The sequence below is a fragment of the Natator depressus genome, chromosome 18 (genome assembly GCF_965152275.1).
Source record: "Natator depressus isolate rNatDep1 chromosome 18, rNatDep2.hap1, whole genome shotgun sequence".
In the NCBI taxonomy this organism is placed as follows: Eukaryota; Metazoa; Chordata; order Testudines; family Cheloniidae; genus Natator; species Natator depressus.
In genome coordinates this window covers 17,837,758-17,857,183 of record NC_134251.1, presented here as the reverse complement: position 1 = coordinate 17,857,183, position 19,426 = coordinate 17,837,758, and the positions used below count along the sequence as shown (strand labels likewise).

The following is a 19,426-nucleotide window of genomic DNA, read 5'->3' as shown; positions in this document are numbered from 1 at the left end:
TATTTTGACCTTACTTGGCTACACATGTGCTGTGAAAGAATGCACCTCAAATTAACACTGACGTAAAAGTTCAATATTTGAACAAACAAATTTTTTGCCACAGGGAAACTGTTGGACCAGACTCAATGACTTAGGCATTGGTTATGGTCCAAAAATACAGAATAAAAACAATACAGTATCAAAATATAAACCTTGTTGAATATTTTAATTTACAATAACCATCAGGCTCTCAGTTAAAAAAAATCTAACATTTTGGTCATTTCTCAACATGGTGATAAATAATAAATCTGTTGGCTTTTTCATTAAAGTCTTTAATAGCTGTGCAAGAATATAAATGATCTTAGCTGTTATGGATTAGAATACCATCTTCTGCACAATTAAAACTGGCCAGCAAAGATCTCAACTAATTAATTATACAAAACTACAAGAACATATTTACTGTTTTACAATCATTAAATTAACTAGAGTTTTCATTTACTATTTCAAATAAGACAACTATATATCATAACCAGATCCATTTGTAATATATTAGGATTTTTTTTTCAAACCACACATTTAATTACATCCTTCATTTTCTTTAATTTATAAAACAAGTACTTTTTATAAAAAATTTCCCCCTTCATCATGAACAGAACATTATTCATACACTTGCACGTGAGCAACCAAACTTATAACCAGCAAACTATTTGGCAACACAGAAACATTGTAAATGCCTTGAATTGTAAATAAATCAAGGATTTTTTTTTTTTAAACGTTTGTTGAGCAAATGTGTCTGTCTGTCCCTTTCTCTTCCCCTCCTCCCCCCCCCCCCCAAATAAAATGTTCCAATGTCTCAGAAATTTGAGGTAAAAAACCTCCATGTTTCCACTTCTAAGCCCCTTGCCCAGATCCATCTAAGGGCAGCTTTGTCATATCTCCATGCAAGAACTGCCAGAGTCACTGTTTTAAGTAATGATCAGTTGTAAAACCAAGGGCATTGATTAAATACTGAAACACAGAAAACGTTCAGGGTACACTAAATTGCCAAGGAGGGAAAAAAAGGGGGAATTAAAACAAAAAAGTTCATATCACATTTAAAAAGTAAACTCCTCCTTTACTAGATACCAAATTATCTAAACTCCAGGCATTTGAGGCAAGTACTTTTTTCTGATTAAATAATTTAGTGCTGGTTAGAACACATCTTGCTTAATATAAAAAGCTACAATCCAACACAAAGAAATCCAAAACTCAAATCTGGATGGGATTAATAAAACTGAATTACCACAGGTTTGCATAATTGTGGCCAATGAAGGGATACAAAATGTAGTTTGTTAACCATTGGTTAACTGAAAAATTTAAACAATGTTTTGGCAGTCTCATCCTAGCACCTCATGACTTGGATGTGAATCCGAAAGATGTCATGTTCAGCACCTAATACAATGCTGTACCCTGAGAAACCTATATGTTAATGTAAAGAAAGTGAAAAAATGTTGCAATTTATCCTGCATTTTACACCAAATTAGATGAGATGTGATGGCACAGGGTTTCTTGGTTTTTTCTAAATTCCCACATCAATTTTCCCCCAAAACCACAAGCCACACAATGTAGTTAAACAAAAACCTAGCACAAAGTACTGCCTCTGTTCTTGTCATCTGCAATGAGACAGGTAAATCTTTACAAGCATCTGAAAGGTTTTAGATTGCAGCGCACACTTCGTCATCAAATATAGTGACAGGAGTTTTTCCACAGCTGACAACAAATTCTTAACCTTTGTGATACAACACCCCCTTTTTCCCAGTTTTCAAGAGAAGGGACTGAACATCTATCACCTCACCCAAATTTATCGTGTATTCATTTTCCCCCTCCATTGAAAAAGTTACTGCTTTGAAGCAAGCCATTTTTATCAAAGCATCCCATTCTACTATGTAGAACAATGAATTAGTAATATACACTGAGTATTTCTAAGCAGACAGTTAATTAGTAGGAGGTGTGCTTTATCAGGAAAATGTAGCATGTGTATGGATAATCTAGATTTGCTATTTAAACTTTAAGGCTACGATCCATTACACTTTTGTTGGTCTATTTCTGAATATTGTATTATTGATAAAAATATTTTTCAAAAATCTAATACACAAGACATCATTGTAGGCACTGCTTACGTATTTTCAGAAATCCACTCTGTGCAAATTTACGTTCTTTTTTTTTTTTTAAACTAAAATTTTGAGGTTTAAACAATCCAGATTTTTGATTTGACACAGGACGTTCTAATTTGGAATTGGTATTGCTGAATCACTCTGCTCCTCTATAAAGATGTACCTCAGTATTAGGTTGCAGCTTTTATTTGTATTTTCCTTATTTAATGTTAACAAGCATAACTTAGCAGGGGGTTAAGAATGTTGAAAATATGTAGTAAGTCTTCAATGCAGTTTATCCATTTAGGCACTTAAAACCTGTACCCAAATTTATGTTTTGATTGCTAATAAAACACAACTCCTTTTACATACCGTATCTGAGACGTTTAGACAGGTACCACTTGTGAAAAAGGCATAAAAAATAAGCTTCAACACCACTAACATTTTATTCTTCAGGATGTTACACTCTACTATTCTTCAATTAGTAGCTCACTGCATCAAGTGTTTCTGGAAAGTACGTAGCTTTCAAAGTTGTTGACGGAATCTCTCTTTTTCTAGAGGATGCAATGAACACTTTGATCCTTCATGAGACAGGCACAAATGCAAATTCCTTCATTAACGAAGCCAGTTGTGTCAGTGCCCAAAACTTTTTAAATCCAGTATTTAGAGGAAGACACCCACCAAAATCATATTCTCATCTTTGATTTTCAGCAGCAATAATTTTTATCATTGGTCTCCATCCAAACCCTTACAGTTCCCCAGCCTTGCATGCATATACTGTAGTTAAGGATAAATTTAAAGTTCATTCACATTATTTGTCCACAATGGAGAGGTCATTCCTTCATACTGTTTCCTCTGTTGACAGCAACAATGGATTAATGTATTCAAATCCTTCAAATTCCGACTGATCTATTCTTTTTATTACATCTCTGAAAAATAAGGAGAAATATTTCTTTAGGTTACTACTTGGAACTCTCAATTGTGTTGCTTAACATTTTGTTCAAGAGATTTCTCTTTGTATAGTATTATAACATACAAGTTCTATACACATGCTAAGTATTAGTGATATAGAACCAACAAGATTAGAATGAACAACCAACCAACCAGCTTTGAATACACAAATACCTTTCATAAATCTTTCATTCCAAAATCTCAAGCAGTATTGCTGGAGATCATGAGATGAGAACAACAGAGGGTTTGTTTCTGCCCCTCTACAGAGTAATATACTCATTTATGTGCATCACAGAGGAATATTAATGAGAGGTTGGTAGTTTGGAAAACTGGGATGGAACAGCAATTTACACAGAGAAAGAAATGCACAAGGCATAGAGGCTGATATCACTGGCAGTGGTGATGGCTAGGGGAAAGTAACATGATAAGCTCTGAGATGTAGGAGAGGATGCTATGGAGTTGTTGAGACACAAAGCTGAGGAAAACAAATTTAAACTGAACCTTGTGCACAAGGGAGAGCCAATGGAAGGTTTTAGAAACTGATGCACAGAGAAAACCGACTTGCCAAGGACACACAGAGTGTTAGGTCTTCAACTGTGATTTTATAGCCAGTCGGCGACAGAGTCATCTTAATTGTTACATGTAACATGGTTCACAAGTAACATGGTTCAGTTTTCATTTGCACAGCAGCTTTATTGCCATATGATTGTTTGACTCTGCGTGTACCATGATGCCTAACTGTTGTTTTATCTATGCCTTCTGAGAAAATCATAGCAACTGTCCCATAGTGCTTCAGCAGAAGCACTGTGTGACTGAAGGTCATCCACACAGAGCACCAGCAGCAAAGGCAAAGAACTCAAATCTCCTTCTGCACTGACAGCTAGAAGAACTGGCTGGGAGTACTTTCTTCACCAAACAAACCCCAGTGCACTTAATCTGTTACAGAAGAAGACAGCCAGGTGCCAGCCTAGGCTGCTGTTAGCTGTCACAACTACTAACTTCTATCCGTGACCTGCGCAGACACAAACTATCATTTACAGTCATCCCCACCACTAACTCTACACACACACACACACACACACAGAGTTAAAAGTTGTTGTGTGGACAAGGCCTTCATAGCAGAGTCAGGAACAGAACCCAGCAATCCTAATTTTATTTAAAACACAAACCATTACTGCCTTTCTCTCCATCTTTAATCTGCTAAAACCCATTTTAAAAAAAGGGTCTGGTTCCTGTAGCACTCTGCACAAATTTACACATGAGCAGCATTATCTTTATTGGGAATTTCCTGTGTAAATCCTCACAAACTGACAGAAGGGTGGATGGTGTCCTACAGCTTGTCAAATGTCAACCGGAATTCTTTTTCTCCAGAGCCTAACAGAATTTTTTGAAATTGCCATTTTCTTTAATTCTGTAAAACCCCTTCTGACTAAAAAAACTAGGAGGCACACAATTCATTTTTCACGTTTCTTTCCTCCCCCCATAAAAAAAAAAAAAAACTTTTTGCAAGCTGATTTGTAATCCTCTAATGCAGAGAGCCTGTATTTCCCATTAAAGTAACCTAATAACAAACTGTTGTCATGCCTTATGCATCTGGAGCCAAAGAATTAGTATAGGAGTAGACAGACGAGGAAGAAAAACAGATTGGAAAGGAAAAAGAGCTGAACTGTTGTTTAGAAGCAGTTTGCAAATTTCAGCACAAAGATGTCTAGCTGTCAGTTTAGAGCAGTAGTTGTCAACCCGTGGGCCACGTGTGGCTCAATCAGCACGCAACTGTGGCCCAGCTGTGTGCTAAAGGCCGCCAGCTTGGCAAGGTCTGGGGCCCAAGGGTCCCGGCTCCCCTGCCCCCACGCATAGGGGTCTGGAAGGGCATTTGGGGGGCATGCGGCACTGTGGTTCTCAACCTGCAGCCCAGGTAACACATTATGGGCCGCACAGGCAGCCCACAATGATAAATAGCTTGAGAACCACTGGTTTAGAGTTTAAATTAAAGAAATACCAACTTTAAAAGTGTTTAGAAACAGGCATGTTTTTCGGTTCATGAAACAGAGCAGAAGCCTCAGTCCATTATTTATTATGATATTGTTTGAAATTAAGAGATGGATAAAAACAGAAAAATCAAAAATATTTTAATCCAACATCCATTTGTAATTTGCTGTATTGTTTGTGATCAAGCTGGTCCCGAACACAGTCTACACATTCCTCCTCTGAATGTAGCTATAGTACAGTCTTTATCCCTCGAAAAACAAGCTAATCTTCCTATGGATGTCACTTGGGGACTGGATAATAGGTTGTTCCCTAGGTTGCTAGTGAGCACTCTGCTACAGAAGAAGTGCAATGAGTCCTGATTGTCTCCTGCTTTCCATGCCGGCAACTCAGGTTAGGCTAGGAAGCAGCAAGAGAGGGAGGCAGCCCACTTAAGTTTAGGTTACTACTGAGTCCAGCGTGGCTCTAGGCTGAGAGGCCATTTGATGGTGAGTATGAAGTGTGATAGTCTTTGCTTGCTTGGGGCGCGCTGTTTGTTTGACAAAAGAGTAAGGAGTACTTCAGCACTGAATAATAGGGATGGTCAGAGTTTATGGACTGTGGCCCTAACTCTGGAAGATACTTCATCACTGGCTTAACTTTATGCACATGAGTAGTCTCAACTTCAGTAGCTTTTGCTTAAGTACCTTCCTGAATTAGAACCTGTAAAGGTTCAGATGAAATTGCAAGTTAAGACTTCAAAACTGTGCACTTCTACCTAAACTAGACTTCCTTAAGGGAACAGGCCCAGTCAGGAAGATCACAGGCAGGAACCATTCAGAAGAAATCACCTCACAGCATAGTACTTCCACTTTAATAAGGGAAAGGGAAAGAAACCCAGCTACCAAAAAGGTGCATGTGTAAGCAAGCTCATCTGAAAGCAAACTTTGGGGATGGAAAGCCATAGCTTACTTGCCTGCTCTCTCAGAGTAGAACTGGCCTAGCAATTCCTAGTCTGAGTCTAATTTCACCAACTCCAAGGTAACTGAGCCTTGTTTAATTTCAAATAAACCCAAAGTCTCCATTGACATGGAGACTTGGTTTATTTTCCATTTTAAAATTCTGGATTTGAATAATGAAAGTCTTGCTTCTTTTGACTCTCTCTCTCACCCCAATGATACGAGAATGCCAAATGTATAAAAAAAAGTCAGTGTATAAACAGTCCTGCTGAGCATATAACATAGGTTCTATTGTGCCATTTCCTCAAGTAGCAGAGCCAGTAAATTGAGTCCTTAAAAAGGTAAAACTCTAACAAACATTTAACAATAGTGCCATATGTAATAGTCTTGAAAGAGAAACTGTGCACCTGGAAAAAGGGATGAATCAATTCACTTTGCATTGCTTCCCAATTGGACATCATGCAGAAAAATACAAGGAGGTGACCTATGCTTATCAAAAACACACTGTACTGGGCTGGCCAGCAAAATCAATCCAGCAACAAAACAAACAAAAATAAAAGAGGCTGGGGAGGCCATCCACCCTTGTCACAAGCAACATGGTAGGGACATCCTCCCCTTCCGTATTATTCATTCAGCATGAGACATATGTTAGGCACTTGACAGACAAGATGACAAGATTCATGTGTCTCACTGAAATTTTCCTCCCGTTGCATACTTAGCTTCCCCTTGTTTTTCTAAAAGGAGTTCAAGCTTCTGAGGCTGACCTTCAAGGCCTACCATACCCTGAACCTGTTCATATGATCTTGGCTCTCATCCTGTAACTACTTCCAAGTTTTCCTCTTAAGCACCACATCTGCATCTTGCCTTCATCTTTGCCTTATACGCGGAACAGTGTCCTCCTCCTCTTGCACCAAGCAACAGGCCTCTTGACCTTCAAAATCCCTTCTCATTCCACGCTTTCTTTTCCAGCCAAGACTTTCAATAATGCCCTCTGCAAGAGTCCTCTATCATGTCAAACTCATACTGGTTCTTGATGCAGTGTCTCTCTAAATTGTTTTGTCTCCATACAAAACTAAGTCTCGTGGGGCAGACATCATATGTTCTTAGCCGTTTGTACAGCACCAAGCACGTTGTTGACAGTCAACAACAGCAATACATATAGTTTTGATTATTCATTAGTCTGTTAGATGTATTCTGAAATATACAGTATGTATTATGTGGATGTCTAAATGTCACCATGAGAACATTAACTTATACATTTCTTGAATTTACATTAGTATCTTTAACTTCAAAATGTTTTGTTCCGTTTTTAGATATTAACTCTCTCAGTAACGTTACAAGAACTTCATATTCATATATACATTTCTGGATGCATATTTGTTTAATTATATTAAAAAACATACTCATCATCTGGGGTTAGCTGCACGGGTTCGCTGGTGAACTGTGTATCAAAGTTATCCAAACCATAATCGTCTGTGATCTGAGGCTGAAATGGAGGGATCGCCTGCTTCTTTTCCAGCTGAGAATAATAAGGTGGGGAAAGGGGGGGGGGGAAATCAAAGATTGAATATTTACTAAATCTTCTCAGAAAGCTTACACCTGCTCTATGTATATATACACTATGAAACACTACAGCCATACTTTAGACGTCCAATATTGATGAAAGAGACAAACACTAAATATTATGCATTTAAAGGATTTTCACATTAAATGATGTTCATTCTGTTTATTCATCTTTTGTGGTTTCAAAAACAAATATTTGAGAAAAATCAGCAAAACATACTGAACTTTAAGTTTAAAAGGAGAGAGAAAGCAATTTCCAAATATTTCTCAGCATACCTCATCTAAGAACAAACATTGTCTCTAAAGCAAGCCAGAGTGCAACACAAACTAGTGTAACATTTAATTACATATTCTTGGTATCAAAACTGTTTATAAACTGGACATAGTCTCAAGAGGCCTTCAGTCTATTTTAAGTTCAAGCCAAGACGCTTCCCCAAACACTCACTTTTTCCTCTTAAATGCTTCTGTAAAGTGCCTTTGTCATGTTTCAAAGATGAGCGTTTAGAAGATGTGAGCTGCATCTAGATCATACACACCAACAGTCAAGTCAATTTAACCAGACCTGTTTGTCTGCCAACCTAATTCCAGAGCAAAATCATACGCTGTTTCTGCTAATGCCCGCATCAATAGCCAGCTGTGATGGAGGAGACGCTGCTAGTGTAATAGTTAGGATTCACTGAAAGCAATTGCATCTAAGCACTAAAATGTCAAAAGCAGCCAACATCTTTACTATGTAAAGAAATATCACTCTACGTTAATTAAGCAACCCACATGTATCTTCTGCACCAGCGTTCACTAAACCATAGACAAACAAGCAGTTTTACTTCACAAGGGTGGTTCACACTAATGTTCACTTTTGGTCATTGTGGGATCAAGGCCCCATCACACAAGTTTCACTTTGGATTTCAAGTACAAACTAAAAAGTTCAAAATGAAATTCTGCTGAAATTGCCAAGGTTCACCTATGTTTCAAGCAGATAACATTAGAATCTGGGCCCACGCTTATGACCTGTAGCAACCTTTTAACTAACACTGCCAGAGTTTTGAGTCTTATGAAATCCAGGGCCAAGCAAACTTTTGCATGGTTTTGAGTAGCATTCTGCATTACTTAAGTGCTTGTCTTGTCTATACACTCTGCATAGGTGCACAAGGATAGAAACAGAAAGGTATTTTTTTTTTCCAGGACATATTAAAAATAGTTAAAAAAAAGTCTTCCTTTAAAAAAAAACAGATATCTCCTCTGATGTTTCCAAGCCTACGTTTTTCTTTTATTATTTAGGGGTGAAATTTATTACTGTGTAAATCAAGATAACATTTACAACAGTCAGAAGCTATGTTAGCTGACAATGCTTAGTTCTGTCAAGCCTGTCTCTCTCAATCAAAGATTAATTACCTCACCCACCTTCTCTCTCCAATTCTGCCAAGACATTTCGGTCCTTACTTGTAAATAATGCCTTTCTAAGTGATTAAGAGCCTCTTCTGACTTGGAACTACTAGCTGTGTTAAAACCACAAAATTATGACAGAGTTTAAGACACATCTTTGCTAGGCCCCAGAGTTACCAGATTCTCTAGTTTATCACATACTTGGGTGAGAAAAGACCTACCGACAGGTATAATGAGGCAATCCATTTAAATCCCTACCGGTGGCAGTTCAAAAAGATTTATAACAGGGTCAGATTTTCAGCTTGGGAGCAATCAATGGGAAATCACAGGGATGAATTCAAAGTTCTGGAAGCTAATGAAAGGATTCAACTGATCCAAGCACTCATTGGTTGCTGGAGTAATATATTTAGATCAAGCAGTCAACCAATGCCCACTTATTTTGGGCTCTTTGTTCTTGCCAGTTAAGTCACATTTTAACATTGGTCACAAGTAGTATTATTGTAATTGCCTTTATGCCTCCACCATGTTACAGAGCTCCATGGTTAACAAGATTATGAAGTATATTATGCTATAGTAAAGTGACAGAACTCTGTTAGGGCTGACAAGAAATCACTATCATTTGATTGGTTAGTATTCTATTGGACTTGGACTTTCATGGCTTTTCAAGATAATTATACACTGCTTACATTTTTGATCTGAACTCTCCTGATCATGACTTGGAATTTCACATTGCATCCTAATGCAGAAAGTGTCCAGACAGTACCAGGAAAGCTTTCCTCTGCTTCATGAGAGAAAAGACAAACAAAGAAACCCGAGTGCAATATGTTATTTTGGTGGATGCTTACATGCACTAGACTAGAGGCAAAGTGGCATTGGCTGCCTCTTTCCAACCTTTGTTTATATTACTGTGGATATTTAATCTAATTCTTGTACCAATCATATTGTGCAACAACCAAATCAATCTCTCTCCTCTACCCCTTGTTCCCTCCCACTAACAACATAAACTACCAGAAAACACTATTATGAAAGAATGAGCAGGAGAAAACAACATTGCTTATCAACCTCACAGGCAGGAATTTAAATACAGAAAAACTCGGTGTGTAGTAGAATTGTACCAAACACAAACAAGTGGAACAGCTAATGTATAAAACATCTTCAGGAAAGTACAAAAATTCAGAGCACTTTCTTCCAACATGGTTATAACACTTAAGTACCGAGCTTGCTGTTTGTTAGGTCTCTTCTGTGGGCTTGTTCACGCTCTATAGAAAGATGCTTGACCTTGTACTAATGAGCACAGTTCTCAACATGCTATGGGGCTTAATGTGTAATAAGAACCCACAAACAAGGCACAACATGAAATAGCAAAGGAAGACACATGAAATTATGTAAGACTCCCTTTTCTTGAATGTGGATAAAATTGACTTTATAGTATTTATGATGCTAGGAGTCTGATGCTACAGTAAGTATCCGACGGAAACAGAAGGATAACAGGTTTGCGTGTGATAGGAAGTAAATTGGGAGCCTAAGACAAGTGATGTAGCTAACAATAAGGCACATTTTTTCCCAGTGTCTGACTTGTGACTATAGTATCTGGGTGCAAATGAGAAGTATGCTCATGACCACAACAAAGGAAATTAGAAAAGTAACCGTGTTTACGGGCAGGCTGGGAGACAACATAGGGAACAAAATGCATTTTAAACTTATTTAAAGGCAAGAATTCTTATTGGTTCACTGAATAGGTAGTATATGAATCTCTCTGTACTCACTAAGGTAACAAGAAAGTGCTATACATTCAAATATAAAAGGAATTAGCTTGAGAATATGACTGATATTATGATAAAAAGTTGCAAGCTACTGAGAATTAGATTTTGTGATCAGATTTAGAAGAACAGCACAGATGTGCCAGACACTACCATCTCAATGCATAAACTCTCATTTAGCTTAATATAAGATTTTTAAAAATACCTATAGAAAATGGCTAATGTGATATTCCCAACAGGAAAGATAATTTGACTTCTCTGTACTGTTTTTTCCCCAGTGGGTTATTTTCTAATGTTTACAGCTAGTATTCATTAGATAACAAGTAGGACTGAGCAGACAAAAATCTAATTTAAACCAGGATATCATTTTCCCTCTGTCTTGAACTCACAAAATAGCTTTTTCATACTGGTAAATAAATCAGCTGAGAAACATCTTTATGAACTCCACTGGAAATACATCCATCATCATAGGGGGAAAGGATTGTAACATAGAAATGGTAATTTTATTTGTAGTGTTCATGGAAGGTGTCAGATTCGCAGCGCTGGTAACTGAAGTCCTCTCCCCACTCAACAAGTACAGTACAGGAAGCGTTAGCACAATCTTCTTCCCACACCACATTGCCTATATATGCCCCAGTCCTGATGTGGAGAGACAATTCAAAGCAAAGGAAGAGTTAAGTTTCTTCTCTGCAGAGCCTACGAATCAAGTTGCCAGGTGTCAAAGATGCTCTGGACTCCTGTCCATTAGGGATTGGTCTGAGTCTACCCATTCTATTACAGATCCTAAATACGGTAATTTTGATACTGAGGTTGGATTCAAAGATGTGAGCAACTCTGAATTCCAATAACAAGGCCTGTGCTATTGACTTCAATTCTAGATGCATTTTTTAAATGATTTTTTAAAAAAAAATCTGTAGGCTGCTCTGATAAAAGATTCAAAATAAAAAAACGCCTTCAAATGCAGTCTTCATCGGATTCAACAGAATCACAACCAGCTCCAGCCAATATTAAAGAATTTATTTGGTTGCCTTCCCAACTTCAAATAAGTCTTTGTTTTATATCCCAATAGACAAAACTCAGAAAATACAACAGCAAAAATTAATTTAAGTACAACTTGGCAGGCACAGTCTCAAAACAAATATCCACAAACCAAACACTAGGTATAGGTGCTTTTTCAGAAAAATAAGCCCAATACACCCTAGGTGAACGAAGAGTCAGTGTTCAGTTTAGTAATTAATAGCTCTAGATATCAGCTCTTTAAATTAGTAAGGCTTCAAATTATACAGGAGTTTACGTTAATTTTAACCCACTTTTTTCAAGAAAAATACTATTCTACTTACTAGTAACAAACTTGTTCATACTTGCAAACTCAATTATATACATCACAAGATACCATAAAAGAATACCAGCTTGTTACATTCCTTCATATAACCTTGACATTTTTTTCTGAAGCATAGTTCTAGAGTTCACAGGCCTATCAGTACAAGTGAGAGAATCACAAAAAAGATAAATGGAAACAGCTTTGCAAGAAAAATACAAACCAATACAGTAAAAGACACCAAGTAGGTTTGGCCCAGTTTAAATAGCAGGTCTTTTCTAACCATGAACAAAAGTAATTCAAACATTTCCCCACTGTCCATGGTTCAGTTAAAAGAATTATAAAAAGGCCCAATCCTACAAACTAACTACTGGGAGTAGTCCCATTTACATCAGTGGGACTAACTCCCAATTGCGAGCACCCTACGCAATGGGGTTTGAAGGACTGCGTCCAAATGCTACAGTGATGCACATTACAGTTGTTGGGGGATGGGGATTCATGTAGAAAATTTTAACTTGTTGGTGGAAAACTGAAAATATTTTACCAAGCCTCCAATATTTTCTATTCCAGACGTTTTCAAACTGTGGTCCGCGGACCACCAGTGGCCTGCGAGCTCCATTCAGGTGGTCCACGGATAGTTTCCTCTAAGGTCCGCGCCTGGGTGGCTGCACACGAGAGAATGAAGGGCCACTTACATGCAAGGTGAGGTGGTGGCCTTGGGGAGAACAGGGGATAGGTATGAGGGGGCAGTGGTGTAAGAAGAGGGGGTGGGGAGGAATTTGGGACATGCAAGGCAGCGGCGGCCAGAGAAAGAGGCGACTTTCCCCAACTCCAGGGCTGCGGCTGCCAGGGAGAGACGGCCCTCAGCTCTGTGGTGGAGGAGAGAGGGAGTGACCCCCCTCCTTCCCAGCCCCAGATCGGAGGCTGCCGTGGCGGGAGAGAGAGGGCACATCCATCGCATTAGAAAGGTAAGACTACTGATATTAAAATATGAGTTGTGTCCTTTTATTTGTAGAACAAATTTTGTTATTATTAAGGTTTTTTTATATAGCACTTTTATCCAAAGCGCTTTACAATAGTTAGCTAACAGTACAAACATTTGAAAAAATCATTAAGTGGTCCACAGAGACCCTCAGCAATTTTCAAGTGGTCTACGAAAAAAAGTTTGAGAACCACTGTTCTATTCAGATATCCTGTTGTGGTGCCTCAAGGGAATTGTAAGCTCAGGTCCCTCAAGCCCCTATTCTACTCTACGGGCAGGGCTCCTTAGACAGACTAATTCCCATGATCTCCCCTCTTGCTGAGTTGCCATGATGCAGGAGTCTGACTGGAGTCCATTTTGGAGATGTAGGTCAGCTGGAAAAACCCAACCCAGAGAGGAGAATGATAGAGAGAGAGAGACCCCCAAGGAGGCAACACTTTAAATCAAAATTTTTCAAATCAAAAATTTTTCCGGTTTTGCGCAGTTTTATTTTTGACAAAAAGTTACAATTTTCTGTGGAATGTAGATACTTTTCAAAAACAAAACAAAACTAAAAAGAATCACTGTCAAAAACCGCATTTTTCATCAAAAACAGTGCTGACAGTAAAGCAGCCTTAATGAACATCTTAGAAAGGTATATAACAAATATGTTTTTGCTACTGGAACCCTTGTGCCTATATGACATAAATAAAGTTTACAAGTCTAGAGGCCTTGTGAAGGTTGGTAGTATATACAGAAAGGTCTTGCTAATTTACACTAGGGGCACAGACACTGCAAATGACTCAATTAGCAAGTTAAGTGCACTATCACAATGGAAATGCTGGTCTATACTGCTTCACCAAAAGTATTTTCATTTATTTTATCAATTGTACCTCAATGTTTATTTTAGAAAGTAATTCTTTACAACATGCTAGTAAGTTTACTGTAGTATATTATGTAAAATAACAAAATCCTAGCAACCCAAGTCTCATTACAGCATCTGCTATTCAATCTTTGCTGAGGGTCGGGGAGACATGGACTCCCAATTTTTGTGCAGATTATAAACTGCAGATCTGACGTGTTGGTTGCATTTTTTAGTGCTCTTCTACTTATGACAAATTACAGGCTAACATCTCACCTCCACAATATGTTTGCACAGGTGGTCCCTGGCATCCGCATGAAGCTCCACTGATCTACCAGGACTCTGCCTGTGTAGACTTAACAGAAGAACTGGGGTCTAAACATGCATCCAAATTCATTACCTGGCCAATTGTGGAAAAGGGCAGGAAAGCTACTGAAATATGGTAAGGCAACACACACAAATACATGAGAACACTACTTATGGGAACTGGTCCCCCAATGCACTCCAACATCCTTTTTTCAGTAAAGTTTGTAACAGTTTTGTCAGCATCTCTACTTTCAGCATGTTGCTTAGAAGCGGCTCTCTCTGCTTCAATGCTTGTTTGAAATGGTCTTTCATCTCAAAAACAAATCCATAGTATTTTGCATGCCAAGGTTTAAAAAAAAAAGTTTTTCTTATTTAACATGTCTGAACTAAAATCCTGCCCTCTTCTTGGAAGCACAAAAGAAAAGAGGGTGGACGAAGCAAGGGTTCTGATGCTCAGATACCATGATGAGGAGATAAGAATATTTACAAAAATATCATTCAAAAAATCTATTTATACATACTATGGTAACACCCATCACCTTAAACAAGATCAGCCCCACTGTGCCAGGCTCTGTAAAGATATACAGGAAGAGAGCGTGAGATTCTCTCAGCGCCTGTATGCTGGGTTAAGGGGTTGGGAAGACAAAGCCCTGGATCTGGCCTAAGGAGAATCCCTATAGTATGCCCGCTCCTTCAATACTGCACGCAGGTCTGGGTTGCCCAATCTCAAAACAAGACACATTAGAATTGGAAAAGGTACAGAAAGGGGCAACATATGATTATGGATATGGAACAGCTTCCATATGAGGAGCCATTTTAAAAAAATGGGACTGTTCAGCTTAGAAAAGAGACGGCTGAAGGGGGAGATCAGAGGCCTGTTAAATCAGGAATGGTGTGGAGATTTCTGTACCTCTTCACAACATAACACACGAACCAGGGGCCACCTAATGAAATTAAATAGGCAGCATGTTTAAAACAAACGTAAGGAAGTACTTCTTCACACAACACACAGTCAACTTGTGGGACTCGTTGCCAAGGGATTTTGGCCAAAAGTATAACTGGATTCAAAAAATAATTAGATAAGCTCATGGAGGTTAGGTCCCCCAATGGCTATTAGCCAAGATGGTCATGGATGCAAATGCATGCTCTGACTGCCAGAAGCTGGGACTGGACAACAGGGGATGGACCACTCGATAACTACCCTGTTCTATTCATTCCCTCTGACGTATCCGGCACCTGCCTCTGTCAGAAGACAGGATACGGGCTATATGGACCATTAGTCTGACCCAGTATGGCCATTCTTATGTTCTTAACTGAGGAACACAGCTGCTGTCTGTTTTCCAAGAACCCCCTTGCAAATTTCAGTATAGGGGACATAGTAGGGGCAGGGCTGGGGCTAGAAGGGTGTTAGTTGGAGAGAGTCTAGTTGCAGTTTCTGGGCAGTACTGCTGGCCCATTGGCAGCAGTGGAAAAGTTGCCTAACTTATGCCAGGGACTGCTCCAGCCCTGGAGGAGCCAAGAATTGAGAAGGAGCAAAGGTGGTTAAAGCCACTGTTGCCCCCTACTTGTCCCTGCGGTTAAAGTTCTGTGTTGTGTTCTTGCCTTGAAGAGCTTACAATCTTAATATTGCTGATGTTCTGAACTTCTATGTAAGCCATTTACCATTTCACAAAATAGATCCCTTGTGTGTGTCAGGAGTCCAGTTTCACTGGATAGTCCATGAGAAATTAGGATTACTATAGTAATTATAAATTTATTAAATTCATAATCAATTGCCTATAAGAAATTCTTTGCCAATTCTATCGAACAATGACATTTCTTTTAATGTAAAATCAAGTCTTTGTGAGTGGACAAGAAAGCCTAGCTACAAAACATTTTGGGGAACAGGAGCTCCTTTATTCAAAATGCTTGAGAAGCCACTTGAGGATAATAATTTACAAAAGATTTCTGAAATTATTCAACAATACATTTCTCCTGCTGCCAATGAGCCTAACAAGGCACGTAGTTCACAAGTGAATTGTTTAACAAATTATTTCTGAATGAGTCTTTGTTAAATGTATTCCGGCTAAATGAATTCTTCTTGCCTTCTCTGAATAGTAGGGGTATATTTTTGATACATATCCCCATAGGATATGCTCCTGGTAAAAGGAGCATCTGAAGAGGAGGGTTTTTTTTACCCACGAAAGCTTATGCCCAAATAAATGTGTTAGTCTTTAAGGTGCCATCGGACTTCTCCTTGCTCCTGGTAAAGCGGTCAGAGAGATAACTGTTTGTGGCTGGATTATGAAAAGGTCTGGATAACTTTATGACTATAATGTTTTAGCTATAAGTGTTAAGAACACCACAACAAATTTCATGCTTCAGGGCATAAAGCTGATCACCACAGGGGTCTGGAAGGAATTCCTCTATCCCTACGAGCAACACTGCATAGCATTTGGAACCATTTTTACCAGCCGCTCAAGCTTCTGAAAGTGGCTTTGCCGGAAACAGACTACCAGGTATGATCATTGTTCTGTGCTGTTATTGCCTATGTGGGATACACACTTTGGAGTAGCCTGGCTGGCCACCGGAGGTCACCGTTTCTCTAGAGAAATATCAGCCAGAAAATCAAGACTCAAAACTCCCTTTGGAAGAGACCTGATGACAGTACCTGGAAAACTCTGGAAAATCACATCACTTTGTTTTCATGAAAAACATCCACAGAGGAGATAAATAATATTAATTAAATGACAGATTGGCAGAATTGTTTCTAAACTTGTAGTTTTCCAAGGAAGATTCAGAGCAACTCTCTAAAAAGTTGCATTTTTATACTGCTGACATATCACTTGATACAAACTGATAAGTTATATAGCTGTCTATGCTTCAAGTGATTAGCCAGCAAGCACCTGCCTGAACTTAGGAAGGCACTAGCAGGCTCTCTCATATAGTCCATTTCACACTAATCTGAACTGGGCACTACTGAATACAGGCTACTAGACTGGATGGATCACTGGTCTGATCCAGCACGATTCCTGTGTTTCTAAAAGGGGCTTGAGATCAGAAATGGTAGTTTCAATGGTCTGCTTAAACAAAGGCAAAGCCTTCTCTTCCTTTGTCACTTATCTCTATTAACTTGCAAGCAATTCAGTTCAGTTCTAGAAGAGTTGCAGTTCTCTGCAGAGTATATCTGTTTGTTGTTGCCTTCCCGCTTTTCTTTTGTGGCTCAACTGTCCTGCATGTTTATTTGCCTGTCGTTCATTAATGGCTCATTTCTACAGAATTAGTTAATTATCATGTGATGGAACCAACCCATTAATATACTACAGGCTGAGATCTGTAGAGGCAGGTACACACAGGCCTACTTCTAACTCTGACCTCTACACTGTCGTAATTACTATCCCTTACACTGTCACACAATTACTGCTCAAAAGAAAAAACGCACCATATACAGTGATTAATCTGTCTTGGCCCCTTTTATGTGTTTGGCATGCATTTCATTATTCAATATCCTTAGGAAAACAATTTAATCTTTGATGGATACAACCAGTTTTTAGCATGCAAAGAGAGAAGGTAGAGAGTTTGCAGGATAAACTTCAGAAAAAGGCTAAATAATTTCTGTGTAATTGATTTTTGAAGGTTATACTTTGGATTGGCAGAATGTGATTTTTATTTTTTCTAATTAATCATTTTTTAGCAATTTTTAACTATTTGTATTTTTACAGCTGTGGTGAGTAGGGTTGGGATCAGGGCAATGCTGAGAGCAGGGTGCAGCTGAGGAGCCCAATGGACCATGGTGCAAGGGAGGCTGTGGTTGATGTGCTCCCGGGGACGGGGAAGCCACCCTGCTGCTGAACAGTTTCTGCCTTGGGACGGCTCTCACACACCTGGCACATCAGTAGCATGAGTGGGTCTGTGACATTGGAGCTCCAGAGGACTCCCTGCACAGCCATGGGGCTGGTGACAGCTGATCCCTGAAGGCACAAGGTGCAGGGAAGGCTGAGGTACAGGTGTGGCACAGCAGAATCCCCCGGGCAGGGCTGCAAGGAGGACAACAAGTCCCTGCTGGGGGGGAGGCCACTCTGCTGCTGAAGGGCTCCTGCTTGGGAACAGAGCTATTCAGCAGCAGGGACCACTCCCTCCTCACAGTCCTGGCCAAGGGTCTCTGCTTTGCAGAACCAGGACTACAGTCTTCCCAGCACCTTGTGCCTGCAGGGCTGTCACTAGCCCCACTTACTCCCCAGCCAGTAATGTGGGAGCCAGCCTGGGCAGGAACTCCCATCACAACGGATTTGCAGGGGGTTCCCTGCATGGCTGTAGGGCCAGTGACATCCAACCCCTGCCTGCGCAAGGGGTGGGAAAGGCTGTGGTTCTGGCGAGGCAGAGCACAGATCACCAGTACTCCCAGCTGGGGAAAGAGACAATGGGTCTGTGACCATGGGGCTGCAGACTGCTCCCTGCACTGCTGTCCTCTTCTTCCTTGCAGTCCTGGCCAAGGGTCTCTGCTCTGCCCCACTAGGACCTGCAGGGATCAGGTGTCACCACTGTCATGGGCTTGCTCCCTCACTCCTGTGACAGCAGGGCTCCTGAGGGCTCCCTACATGGCTGCAGAACTAGTGAAATGCAATCCCTGCAGGCATGCTCACTGTTGTGATGGGGAAAAAACACCAATCTAGTTCAGCCATCAGCTGAAATTGATATTTACTGATAGTTATTGATGAAATTGAATCCTGCCAAGTCAAGTTACACTTGCTACAGCTCCAAGCCCACAAAAGCCTGACTGCCTCCTCTCAGTGGTGTCAATCTTCAGTGTGGCTAAAGGCATTTTGCACCTTGGGTTAACAAGTAGTTTAAGACTGATAACCATGAAATGAGGTGGGGCAGATATAAGGGAATGGGGGAGGAAATGATGGAGTATGTCTATACCCCTTGAGAGATCATGTTTTCCAAATACTTTGGGAATCTATGTAAGAGCCTATTAATTAAAAATATTACTGTAGGTGTCTCGTTTACTTGACTCCCATGTTTTATAAGTCACCAGAAAATAAATTCAGTAAAAACGGATAGTACAAATAAGGACATATGAATTGCATACCCTTTAACAATAATTAAGTGAAAAATAATTCCAGTACCTTTTGACAAACCCCCTCAATTAGGACCCTACCTTTCTGTTATACTTCACACCTAGTGTAAAATTCCTTCTTTACGGTGTTCACATCTGGATCCAATACATCACCTACTACTTGCAATTACAAAATTTTTTACACAATAAATTTTTTCAAGGATTGATGTTAGTTAAAATTTAGCCATC

At 39.5% G+C, this 19,426-nt stretch overlaps 1 protein-coding gene across 5 annotated transcripts in view; it reads right to left on the bottom strand.

The window, feature by feature from the left end:
* Nucleotides 1–203: 203 nt before the first annotated feature.
* PRKCZ (protein kinase C zeta) overlaps nt 204–19,426 on the bottom strand; it is a 149,511-nt gene continuing 130,288 nt past the window's right edge. For 4 of the 5 annotated variants that reach the window (XM_074934087.1, XM_074934088.1, XM_074934091.1 and 1 more), the window contains 2 exons: nt 7,390–7,505; nt 205–3,040 (listed from right to left, as the gene is read on the bottom strand). In XM_074934087.1, the coding sequence (XP_074790188.1) occupies nt 2,953–3,040; nt 7,390–7,505 (204 nt within the window). In that variant the 3' untranslated portion in view covers nt 205–2,952. Of the gene's footprint in view, nt 3,041–7,389; nt 7,506–19,426 lie in introns of all 5 variants that reach the window. The other variant, XM_074934089.1, reaches the window with a different exon arrangement.